Source organism: Cricetulus griseus, chromosome 2 (assembly GCF_003668045.3).
Source record: "Cricetulus griseus strain 17A/GY chromosome 2, alternate assembly CriGri-PICRH-1.0, whole genome shotgun sequence".
Lineage (NCBI taxonomy): Eukaryota > Metazoa > Chordata > Mammalia > Rodentia > Cricetidae > Cricetulus > Cricetulus griseus.
Genome location: NC_048595.1, coordinates 41742297 through 41755394, shown reverse-complemented (window position 1 = coordinate 41755394; position 13098 = coordinate 41742297). Strand labels below are relative to the sequence as shown.

The 13098-nt window shown below is 42.3% G+C and overlaps 1 protein-coding gene across 1 annotated transcript in view; it reads right to left on the bottom strand.

Annotated features, from left to right (window-relative positions):
• Scp2 (sterol carrier protein 2) overlaps positions 1-13098 on the bottom strand; it is a 75541-nt gene that overhangs the window by 34700 nt on the left and 27743 nt on the right. Inside the window, exons 8-10 of the mRNA XM_027402413.2 lie at positions 7808-7894; positions 6082-6232; positions 4931-5078 (exon numbers count right to left, since the gene is read on the bottom strand). Of these exons, the coding sequence (XP_027258214.1) occupies positions 4931-5078; positions 6082-6232; positions 7808-7894 (386 nt within the window). The remainder of the gene's footprint in view (positions 1-4930; positions 5079-6081; positions 6233-7807; positions 7895-13098) is intronic.

The window sequence follows — 13098 nt, the reverse complement described above, 5'->3', positions numbered from 1 at the left end:
GCTGTATTACTGTATAGCATATGATTTTTTTAATTTAAAAAATAGCATGCTGAACTTTAATCCCAGCACTTGGGAGGCAGAGGCAGGCAGATCTCTGTGAGGCAGCCTGGTCTACAGTGTGAGTTCCATGGCAGCCAGGGGTACACAAAGAAACCCTGTCTCAAAGAAACAAAACAAAACAAAGAGCAGGACTGGAAGTGTGGCTCAGTGGTAGAGTGCTTACTTAGCATGTGCATGTCCTAGTGTTTGATTCTAGCACCACAAAAAAAAAAAAACCAAACAAACAAAAATTCACTTTCATGAAATTCTGGAGAAAGACTGAAAACACTGATGAACCATAAAGGTTAAAAAAAATTATTTCAAAAACAAAACAAAACAAAACAACAAAACAAAACAAAACAAAAACATTATTTCACAGTCACAGGAGTGGTGCAAGGATCTTTTATCACAGCACAGAGTCAGGCAGACCTTTGTGTGATCGAGGCTAACCTGGTCTACATAGTGAGCTCCAGACCAGCCAGGGCTATGTAATGGAACCCTATCTCAAACCAAAATCTAAACAGAAAACAACTACAAATTTATTTCACATACTTGGTGGCCTCCACATTGCCTGTTAATGATTTTTTTTTCGAAGATTGGTGGTGGTTACAAAACAAATAAAAGTGCGTGGATTATATAAAATATTCTTCCAAATGCTTTTCTCATAAGATAATAAGGTCTGGGAGCTCCAGATGTGATGATAATGGTATGGGTGCTGTCCAGATAACAGTATGCAGAGTAGCCACAGCACCATGAAGAGAAGGAAGGAAAAGAGACTGCGAAAGTGGGAACAAGGAAGAGAGCCCTGGACAAACCATATGGGGTTCTGGACACATGTCCTGAGGGGGAAATGAACTTGGAGTGCTTGAGAAAGGAGGCAAGCCAGGCAGTGGTGGCACATGCCTTTAATGTCAGCACTTGAGAGGCAGAGGTAGCCTGGTCTACAGAACGAGTTCCAGGACAAATAGGGCTACACAGAGAAACCCTGCCTAAAAAAAATAGATAAAGAAAAGGGAGGCAATGTGGCTGCGGGAGAGTAATCACAGAGAGAAGAGGGTAGGGACACCTAGGTGAGGAGTAAAGAGACAGAATTCAGCCTGAACTTCTGTGAAAGAGAAACCAGAAGGTCTGGAAAAAAGGAATCACACTGACCTATTTCTAACACAACTAAGAGACTGAAGGAGTCCAAGCAGACTCAGGGCCAGCTGTGAGATGACCACAACCAAAAAAACTGTGTTGGCAGTGACAAAAACTGGCAAGACTGGTACACTCAGATTTATGTGATGGCAAGTCCAGCGACACCAGGACTCAATGAAGAATTCAGTGGGGGCGGTGTGAGAAAGATGACTCAAGATTGATTCTGCAGAGGCTGGAAGGATGGCTCCCAGTTAAGGCCACCTGTTGCTCTTGCAACAAGTTTGGTTCCCAGAAACAAACTTCGGCAGCTGACAACATCCTGTAACCGAGGGATCCAAAAGCCTCTTCTGGCCTTTGTGTATAGCCCTATACACGTGTGCACACATGCATGAGAACACACACATATGACTAATAAATAAATCTTTAAGACGAAAACAACTTTAAGAATGATTCTGGTTTCCAGTGTGATAAACTAGATGATATTAAAGATAGAATAGTTTGAGAAATATTAGCAATTCTATTCTGAACTTATGTTTGAGACGATGATAAGCCACCAAAAAGCAAATAAAACAACACACACATACACACACACACACACAAAAAAAAAAAAAAAAAAAAAAAAAACCTGTAACACTGTGAAAAGTGAGCAGTTTGCTCGCTGAATCTAGATTTCAGGAAAGCATTCAGAGCTGAGATACAAATCTGAAAGTCATCACCACATATAATATTTAACTGGGTCTGGTTCCACTACCAAAGCACGATGTCCACGGTACTCTTTTCCCCACAGGGCTCCTTCACTCACTGTGAGCAGAGATTTTGCCTTTCAGTTTAGTGTTTTTATGGTACTCCTCAGTGGTTCTCTGATTCTTGTAATTTCCCATAGGGTCTTTTACTTCTGTTTATTTGCCTTGTCCAACTCCAATGTGATAGTTTTTGTTTTATCTTATTGTATTTTATTTTGTTATTTTTTTTTAAAGTATATACACTAGTCTTGCAAAGGACCCAGGATTGGTTCCTAGGAGTTCACAATAGCTTTTAACTCCAGTTCCAGAGAATCCAATGCCTTCTTCTGGCCTGCACATACAAACATGCAGGCAAAACACAGAGAATAAAAATAAGAAACAACACAGGTCTTGTGTTGGGAGCCAGACAGATCCAAAGCTCTCTGAGAGGCCCTGATTAAAAGACAAATCAACGCTACTTCTGTGTCCTTGCCCAGGACAGACTTGGCAGATCCAGTCTGGGATGGAGACAGGACCTCAAGGGAGTTATGGTTTTGGTTCCTGGGAACCTGGCTTTTTCCCCCAGAAGAGACTAGAATTATCAGTTTCAAGGATGCTGTGTGCTGGGTCTACGATGTAATTGCAATCCCCTATGTTCCTTTTGTACAACATGGTTTGATTAGCTCTCTGCTGACTGTGTTCATTTCCCCCTGCAAATTATATATAAGATGCTGTACTTTTTAGTAAACCTCTTTGCATGAGCCATGCTTGTACAAACTTTCTTGATCTTTTTAAATTTATCATCCTTTGGTCCTCATCTCAGGAACCTGTCACTGAAGAAAACCCTGACAGCTCAGGACAGTCTTGGGCTGAGAGATGGCTTAGTGGGTAAAGTATTGCCATTCAAACATGAGGACCTGGATTTGAAATCCCAAAGCCCATGTAAACGCCCAGCATGAATATTTAACCCCAGTGCTGCATGAATATTTAACCCCAGTGCTGCATGAATATTTAACCCCAGTGCTTCTACCGCAAATGGGAAATGGAGACAGGAGAACCTCTGGATGCTTGTAGGGTACACAGCCATGAGCAATAAGAGAAAGACATTGTCTCAAACATGAAGATTGCCCTCTGACCTCCACAAGCATTCTGTAACACACACACACACACACACACACACACACACACACACACGATCTTTAAGAATGAAGAAAGTAATAAAAATTATAAATATCTAGGTAAGTATAAAAGACTTTTTCCTCTTAATGTCTTCAAAATATGATGAGAGCAACAATTATTTCATCATGTTAATATTTTCAATATAAGCAGATGCAATATATATGACAACTACAACAATGGGGTCAGTGGAGGCAAAGAGGAGTCGGTTAATGGGCTCATATGGTGGCAAGGTGTCTTCCTTGCTGTGGAGAGGCACAATATTAACTACAAGAAGACTGAAGGTTAAAGACACACCAGGACCTTGGAGCAGTAGTTCTTAACTGGGGAGGTTTTACCCACAGGGATGTCAAGAGACATTTTTGGTTGTCACAACTGTGGGAGGCATCTGCAGCTTTTTGTGAGTCAAAGGCCAAGAACACTCACTGCTGAATACCCTAAAAAGCACAAGCTCTACCACAGAATAACTGGGCTCAAATGCCAACAGGGCCGAGGCTGTCCTATTAACAGCCTCTAGAGAAGGAAAAGAAACAGAGGGGCTAAGGATGTAGCTAACTTTGTAGAGTGCCAGAACTTGGAAAATAGAAGAAGGGATGGCTCAGCAGGTAAAGTGCTCATGACTCAAGCCTGATGACCTGAATGTGTTCCTGGAATCCATACAAAGGGGGAAGGGAAAAGCAGCTCCATAATGCTGTCCTCTGGCCTCCTTACAGCAATATGCCAAGTGCACACCACAATACACACAATAATCATCAACTAAATAACTACAAAAATCTTGAAAAGAGATCAAGCCAAAAAGCCAGTAGATATGTTTAAAAAGTACACGACAAATGTTCAAATAATGTAAAAAAAAAGACAGAAGGGCAATGGGGAAGAAAAAGCACAGAACATAAGCAGAAACATAATAAAACAGTCAGTCTAAACCATATGGACATAGAAGGCTATGTTCTTGGACTAGAAGAAAATGTTCACAACATAAATGTTTACTATTGACCTGTATTATGGAGAATGTATGTGATATATATATTATATATATATATATTATATATATATATATATATATCACAATAAAGACAAATAACAGACAACCAAAGGGCAGAGATTTAAACAGATATAAAGCCAAGACACATGATCCATAAAAAGAGGGACCTAGGGCGACTCACAGCCAGCTGTAACTCTAGCCCTAGGGGATCCAACTCTGACTTCTGGACTCCATGAATGAGCACCTGAAGTCACACATTCACTTACCCACACACAGGTACCCACATATACACGTAATTAAAGATAATATAAATCTTTTTTTAAAGAAAATAAATGAATGACCAATAAGCACATAAAAAGATTTTCAATGTCACTAGTCATGAGGAATATGTAAATTAAGACTAATAAGACACAATTATATTCTCTTGAGCCTGCCTGAGGCGAAAACAACTGACCATCAAGTGTTAGTGACTGCAGTTCATACACTAGGAACGCTATGCTTTAGAAAAGGGACCCTTCACACCCCACCTATTAGGTTTTCTATTTCCCTTTCTTCAAAGCTTTATTTGAACACAATTTTAAAATACTTGGGATTGTAGACCTAATAAATCCTCTTTAAAATCTAACAGTACACTCTAAGTGCTGATTTGCATAATGTAAGTGAAGCATATGCTCTGTTATGCCAGGGTTGGTGCTGCCCAAGATTGGATATCCTAAAAACTCTCCCACCAAAACTTCTTACATCCCAATTTGCACAGTGTGGCAAAGCCAACGTGCAGGGAAAAGGCAATTAGTGAATTCTACTGTTTAATGATGAAAGTAAAGCCTTCTCAGTGGGATTTACACAGGCAAGGAGCCCTCCTCAAAGACGCTACCTTCTGGACAGAGCCCCAGTGCTTCGTAAGTGAGGAGTTCATTGGCAGAAAAGCAATCATGGAGCTCTATCACGTCAACATCGTTGGGTGTCAGGCCGGATTTCTCATAGCACCTTCTGGCAGCTTCTTTACTCATGTCAAAGCCAACCTAGAACCAAAAATCCATTCAGGAGTAAGTAAGGGGCCAAGGAGTGTAACAGAGTGACACATGCATAACAGCAAAAGCTCAAAATGCCACATATATTGAAATCTCAGCTGATTCTGCATTACATAAAAAGGAATGGTGTGGTGATTTAAAAGAAAATGACCCCTAAAGGGAGTGATACTATAAGGACCTGTGGCCTTGTTGGAGTAGGTAAGGCCTTGTTGGTGGAAGTGTCACTGTAGAAGTGGGCTTTTAGGTCTCATATATGCTCAAGATACCACCCCGTGTCTCAGTCCACTTCCTGTTGCCTTCTGATCATGATGTAACCAGCTCCATGTCTGCCTGCATGCTGCCATGTTCCCTGCCATGATGAAAATGAATTGAACCTCTGAACTGTAAGCCACCATGTCAATTAAATGTTTTCTTTTATATGAGTTGCCATGGTCAGGCCAGGGAGATGGCTCGGTGATTAAGAGTACCACACCCTTCCTTAAGGATCTGTGAAGGAGACAGGCTAGGTGCACTCTTGTAATTGGAAGGTGGAGGAAGGAGAATCGGGAATACAGGGCCAGCCTCAGCTACATTGCTAACCAGATGCTACTTATGAAAGAGCCATGACTATGGTATTTTAAATTAGTAGACATGCTGTTCTTTTGGTCTTTTGAAGAAGGTCTTCCAGAGGACCTAGGTTTAATTCCCAGCATCCACATAGCAGCTTACAACTGTCTATACCTCCAAAGTCCAACATCCTCACACAGACATACATGCAGGCAAAACACCAATGCACATAAAAATTAAAAAATATATATATTTTTTAAAAAGTTGCCATGGCCATAGTGTCTCTTCATAGCAATAGAAACCATAACTAAGACAATAGGCTACGTAAGAGCCTTTAAAGATCATGATCTCATAAGTACCTTCCAGAGCTAATGACAATAAAATGTTAGGTTGCAATTTAAAATAATATTTCCTTAATTTGATTTTAAAAAGTGAATCTCAAATATACCATTTTAATAATGCTTTTATCTTCAAATGTGCTTGGCAAGTCAGTCATCATCTCCTGTGCCACAATTTCCACAGCTTTGGCTTGCAGGCCATACTTGTGTACGAATTCTTCACTAGACACAATTGCCGCTGCAGCGCCATCTGAGGTGGGACTAGGAGGAAGTGAAAATAATTACTTACTCCAACGCCATCTCCTAGGGGTTCCCACTGGGAGCTAGGGGAGGGAAGACCAAGTTTGTCTCCTGGCCAATCCACAGTCTTCTCCATGGTGTTAAATTGCACATGCATCCCACTGAGGCTGTGATGGGGAGTGTACTTCTGTGTATGTTCATCTTATTGATTGTTGAATAAAATACTGTTTGGCCAATGAGGCAGCAAGTTAGATGGGACTAGGAGTCAAAGAGGATTCTGGGAAATGTAGTAGAGAAGTGGTGATCCAGGCAGGAAGTGACATAGCAGGGAGACTCATATTTAAGCAAGGACAAGCAGGAATGGCCCCTTTTCCCCTCCTCTCTTCCTCCAGATTCATGATGTGATCCACCGGCAAGGGAAGACACCAATGGAAGGTGTCCGATGATAAGTCTTATAAAATATATAGATTTATGATAATTAAGGCTGAGCTAGCAGATGAGAATTCTAGTCATTGGCCAAGCAGCATTTGTACATAATAGAAGTCTCTGTGTACTATTTGGGGCCCTCACTCAGGAGGGCGGCTGGCGTAAAGCACACACATGGCGGTGGGGCTCGGCGGCCTTTGGCAGAAAGATTTATGGTAACAAGGCTGAGCCTCTAGCAAGCCTTCAAATGCCCCTCATGCTCAGGTTGCAGTTTCTCCCCCAAGTTCTCACTGAAAGAATCCTGGATATGCCTCCACTGATACATGAGGAAATTCTGGAGACTTTCTGTGGAGAGGGACTAAAAGGCTGTTTCCTGGGTTAGTACTGTGAAGATCCTACTATGGACTCATACCACACTAGCCTTGCTCTATCCCAGAGAGCTCAGTCTGGAATTCTTTTGGAAGCTGAGATAGAATAGAATGGGGATACTAAAAAGTTCAGAGGTATAAGCCTTGAGATCTCAACACAGATCCCCAGTAAGCTAGGTGGCACACACAAGAGGCCCTCGATGAGTTGGGAAGGATTTTCTAAGTGGGCTGTCCTTCAGACTAACAGGTGAGAGCTGAACCATTTTTTTTCAGCTGCATCCCAGACAGTGTCTCCAGAGCTCAGCCAGGAATGTACACAGGACTACACAGAACTCAATGTTTGAGGGGCAAGAGAGTGACAGGCAAGTTTCAAGAGGTGACTGTGAGCATCATTAGAGCTATGATTCCTTCATTTCATATCTATCACAGAGAAAACTTTTCCGTATTAGAAGTCTACAGGGAAAACAAATGCTCCAAGAACCTTGGTGCTGCCCTGGCCTCCTAAGGCATACTTTTAATGAATAAACACTGACTACCCAAAGCAAGTAGGCATTACTAGAGAAGGAAGAAGTAAAACATAGTCTTTCATGACAGAAGGGGATCTGCCTCAGAGCACCAACAGGAAATAGGGGTACATGCTCATGGAGTAACCTGAGTGAGGCGACATTGGTAAGGTAACCCAAAGTGAGGTGATACTGGTAATTCTATGAAAGCTACACAGAGCCCACAGTTACCCACGGAGGGACAGACATGGGGGAGAGCAGTTAGTTTTGTTTTGGAAAAGTTAACATGCTTTCCTTACCAGCACTGCAAGACGGTCAGAAAATCAAAAATCTTTTTTGATTTCATTATTTCTTCTAAGCTGTATTCATCTTGGAACTGGGAATACCTAAATATAAGACGTAAGGAAGCAACTGTAATTTTTCCTGAAGATATCTTGGCCCGGTGTTACAGAAAATACGTGAATTTTCTTTTCACCACCCATAAACTTACATTAAGAAGTTTCAACCTTAAAGTCACTTGAATGAAGATCTTAAAATAAAGGGAAAAAACCCACTCCAAAATCGTAATGCTGTATATTAAAACTGTCTGTCCTAGTTGGGAATGGTGGCACATGCCTGCAACCCCAGAACTAACACTATGCTTGGTACTAACTATACTTGGCATTACAACTCAGGAGGAGGCAGGAGGTTTAGAAGTTCAAGGTCATCCTCAGCTACATAGTGAGTTCTGGGCCAACCTAGACTACTTGAAACAGTCTCAACAACAGCAGCAATAAAACCTGCCTGGGTTTTGTCATGGATTCTAGGTGCAGAGCTTCTAAAACCATTTCCTAAGCAACAGAACTGGCTTTGTCGGGCTAATAAGATGGCTGAAGCATGGCCCTAGTCAATCACTTCCTCCCCACTCTTCTTTCTCCTCCCTGTCCCTCCCCTCTCTCTCATTATAGCCCAGGTTGGCCTTGAACTCTCCATTTTCCTGCCTCTACTCCTAAGTGCTGGAATTGCAGGTGTGCACCACATACTTCCCCCTTTGTAACCTTTAAGATAGATATCTGTTCACCAAAAAGACCAACCACATAGGATCAAGGTGTAACTGCTCATCCTTGGCTGAGGAGAGGAAGTCTAGAAATTAAGTTCAATCATGTGTCCAGTCACTTAATGAAGCATGCCCATATAACAACGCCAATAAAAATTTTAGACACAGAAGGTGTGGGAACACCTAGATACTATTACCCTCATTGTTGCTAAGGAAGCAACCGTGAGGGTAATAGCCCCTCTCCATCGGGAGAGCATAAAAACTCTACACTGAGACTCTCCCAGTTAGGATCTCATGAATTCTAGACTGGACTCAAACTTGCTATGTAGCCAAGGATAACGTTAAACTTCTGACCCTTCTGCTGGGATAACAGGCATATGCCACCATGCCCTTTATATAATAACACTATAGTCACAAACACAGCACTTTCCTGAGTTCTATGTTATTCTAGAATCATAAGCCTGAGGAGGGGTCACAGGAACCCCTGGATTGTAGCCAGTGAGCCAGCAGTGTGGTGGGCTGGTCAGCTACCAGCATCAGGCATCTGAAGTGAGGTCAGTCTCCTGAAGGACAGAAGCTGACATGCCAGCCCCAAGAAACAATGTACCCAGCTGGTGTTAACACCAGTTAGATTATAGAACAGAACACCTTATTTTTTCCCCTGGTCAATTATAAAATACTAGTCATTAAAGTTAAATGACTTGGAGTCAGTGAGATGGCATAGGTAATGGTTCTGGCTACTCAAATCTGGTAACATGAGTACAATACCCAGAGCCCATATAAAGATGAAAGGAGAGAACTGACTCCACAGTTGTTCACTGAACCCCATACACATGCCACACACATCATGCACATAGCACACAATAATAGTAAATTAATTAATTTTTAAATCAAATGACTTGTTGGTTAGGGATATAGTTCAACTGGTAGAGTTGGGGTGGGTTTGTTTGCTTTTTAAGACAGAGTTTCTTTATATAGTTCTGGCTGTCCTGGAACTTGCCTTATAGACCAGGCTGGCCTCTAAATCACAGAGATCCACCTGCCTCTGCCTCCTGAGTTCTGTGCATAAAGGCCTGTGTCACCACACCCAGCTAGAGTGCTTTTCTAGTATGAGGCCCTGGGTTCCCAGCACCACATAAACTGGGCATGGTGGCACATGCTAGTGATCCTAACAATTAGGATGTAGAGGCAGGAGGATCAGAACCTCAAGGCCATTCTCAGATACATGTCCAGTTCAAGGACAGCCAGGGCTACATGAGACCCTATTTAGGAAAGAAACAGAAAAAATCACTGGCCCAGCACATGTGATATTCCAGGTTCCATAATAAACAAAGTTAACTTTGACCATGACTAACTTTCACGAACTACCTTATTTGAGTCATATCCCATGCTAGGCAAAGAGACATGGCTACAGTTCCTACCCTCAAGATATTCTGTATGTTTCCACAGTAAAGAAAGACATTCTGTTCTAATATTTATAATACAATACATACTATGACAGAAATGTTATGTGGGTGGTACGGGAGCACACAACTGTGCATTAAATCCAGATGCCCCAAAACAACTAACAAAGGAACAGAGGATTCCTGGCAGAAGTGGCAGCAGATGCAGAGCACCCTGGGGTGAAAAAGTCCATGGAGACAGGCAGGAGGCCTTGAAGTCTGGGGGGGGGTGTGAAGAGGCAAGATGAAAAAGGCGAGACAGGAGAAAGACCCAGGATTCGAGCAGAAAAGCCCATTTTATGGTGTCCATATTTCATACTGAAAACAGTGAGGAATAGGGTACTAAACGGGGCTATGGCACTGTAAGATCCGTATTTCAGCAGGAAAACTTGGTATGTAAAAGGGATAGAAAAATGACATTACCTAAAGCAAATTAGCAAAGAGGTGGGGGAGAGTAATTAGGTCAAGAAATGAAAGGGCCTAGTGTGGGAAACTAGATGAAGAAAAGGCACAACTTCCAAAGACAGTCCGTAAGGAGGCAGAACCTGTAAGGTCATCCCCAGCTACATATGGAACCCTGTGGGAGGTAGAGTCAACGATGTTCTAGCTTTCTATCTTAGATAGCAAGGTATATGCTGATGTCAGTGATCGTGATGAAGAACAGTGGAAACCAGGGTAGAGGGAAATGACAGAGTCAGAGTAGACCCAGTGGCTCTGATGTACCTGTAGGAACCTAAGTGGAGCCAACCAGGAGAAATGTCCAACTAAGTGCAAAGGCTCAGTTGTCATAGACTAGCCCCAGTCTTTCCTGCTTACCACAGATCCTCACAGCCTTTCAATAGCCTTATATTTTGTGGGAATGTGCTCAAAAATAGGATTTGAGGGTTTTTGTTTTCTTTTGTTTTGTTTTGTTTTTCTCTTTTGGAGGTAGGATCTCATGGAGCCCAGGCTGGCCTCAAACAAGATAAGTAACTGAGTGTGAAAGACCTTGTACTCCTGATGCTCCTGCCTCATTCGAGAAGCCAGACTCTGCCTTTTGGAGTCCCGAAGGACAAAACATGCACTGCTGTTAATACCTCAACATTCCAGGAAATCAGAAGCATCTTTAGTAGTTCTCCAAGAACTAAAGACAAGGATATCAGTTCTACACATCCTTACAGACATCAGTCGGCTCGCCCTAGCTCTAATAGTCACTGCCAGCATCTCCCCTGCATGGTAACTCTGTCCCAAGTACACTGCCTGAAACAGAATGGGGGAAGATGGCAAGGAAGAGAAGAAGAAAGAAGAGAAGGAGAGTAGTAAGAGGTCCCTGCAAGGGTCAGGTCAGGCAGGGATGCAAACCATGGAGAGGTGAAAATGAAAAATTGGTTCAGTCTGACTTACTCTGCCAGACTGGATAAAAATTCTAGAAAGTCTGATGCCAGGCAGTCTATTGCCAGCATATTTAAACACAATAAAATTTTTAAAGAGTTTCCAGGTGTAACACTATCCCTGATACACAAGGAGGCAATAACTATATTGAAACTTAGCTCAAAGTACATGCCATTTCTTCTAAGAAGATGGGTTCGAGAGAGAGGCTACCTGTATTAGCTTAAGGGCCTAGGGAAGGGTCTGGCATGGTCTTGGTCATACAGATACTATAGAGGTCATGTGGGCTATTAGCCACCTCCGGTTTTGGTTGTGGGAGCCAGGGGAACCGTGGCTGTACTGTTAATGTAAAGGTCATTTAGATTACTAGCCACCTTCAGTCCTGGTTGTAGGACTTTGATATGTCATGGTCCAACAGATTACCAGGCTATTAATCACCTCCAATTCCTAGCCTTCTAGAAAAACAGGTTTTACATCTTTCCCTTTGAAAGGATAATCCTGGGGCCTTAACATTCCTGGTTTCCCCAGAAATCTGTGGGCACAAGGACCTCGTGTTCCCAACAGAAGAGGAAGAGGAGGCAGCTACCATACATCATCTAAAGGAGTCTAAACTTAGCACATGAGCAATGGGATTCACCAGGACTTTCCCAATAGCCTTAGGTTTTCTATAAAAGATGGAATTTGTCTTGGATCTTAGGGATGGAATTTGTCCCAGTTTCTTTTCCCGCTGCTAAGATAAAATAACCTGACAGAAGTAATGAGGGAAAGGGATTTATTTTAACTCACAATTAAAGGTATAATCCATTATGGCAGGGAAGTCAAGGCGGCAAGCTTGAAGCAGCCGATCACATTCCCTCCCAGGTTGGAAATCAGAAAGGGGTGAGTGAATGGGATGGGATCAGCTCCCTCAACTTCCTGCGGCTGTGACTTCTCTGCAGTGATGGGTCTGGAACTGTGTGTGAGCCAAAGTAGAATCTCCCTTAAATTGTTTTTGTTACAGCGGCACAAAAAGAAACAAGACCGAATTCCGTATGCCCCAAGAAAGCTGACAACAGTGTGAGGAAGTACAAACATGGGATGATTTTTTTTTTTAAAGATTTTATTTATTTATCATGGATACAACATTCTGCTTCCATGTATATCATCTGCACACCAGAAGAGGGCACCAGATATCATAACGGGTGGTTGTGAGCCACCATGTGGTTGCTGGGAATTGAACTCAGGACCTCTGGAAGAGCAGTCAGTGCTCTTAACCTCTGAGCCATCTCTCCAGCCCCATGGAATGATTTTTGTGTATGAAACAAAAACGTCCCTATTACAGGTCTCCATTTAGTAAATGTGGCAAAGATAGTTGAAAAACAATTTTCTGATTACCTCTGTGCTAAGCATTAAGGACACGGAGATAAGAAATGGCTTTTGCCCTCAAGGAGTTTGTAATCTAGGAGGAAATAAATAGTTTGTAATCTAGGAGGAGGAAATAAGTAAACTGTTGTTACTCCTCAGGATGAAGCAAGCAGGGAGGAAGAATAGAAAAGGAGGGAAGAACTAATCTGACTATAGAGTTCAGAGGTGGGGCCTTGGGAGGTGATGTGGATTAGACAAGGTCATCAAAGGGGAGCCCTCATGATTGAATCCAGGTGGCTTTATAAAAAGTACAAGAGACCAGAAGAAACATATCTACATACATGACCCTAATCTCTCACTATACACTGTCCTGTACCTCCTTAGAATTCTGTCAACAAGA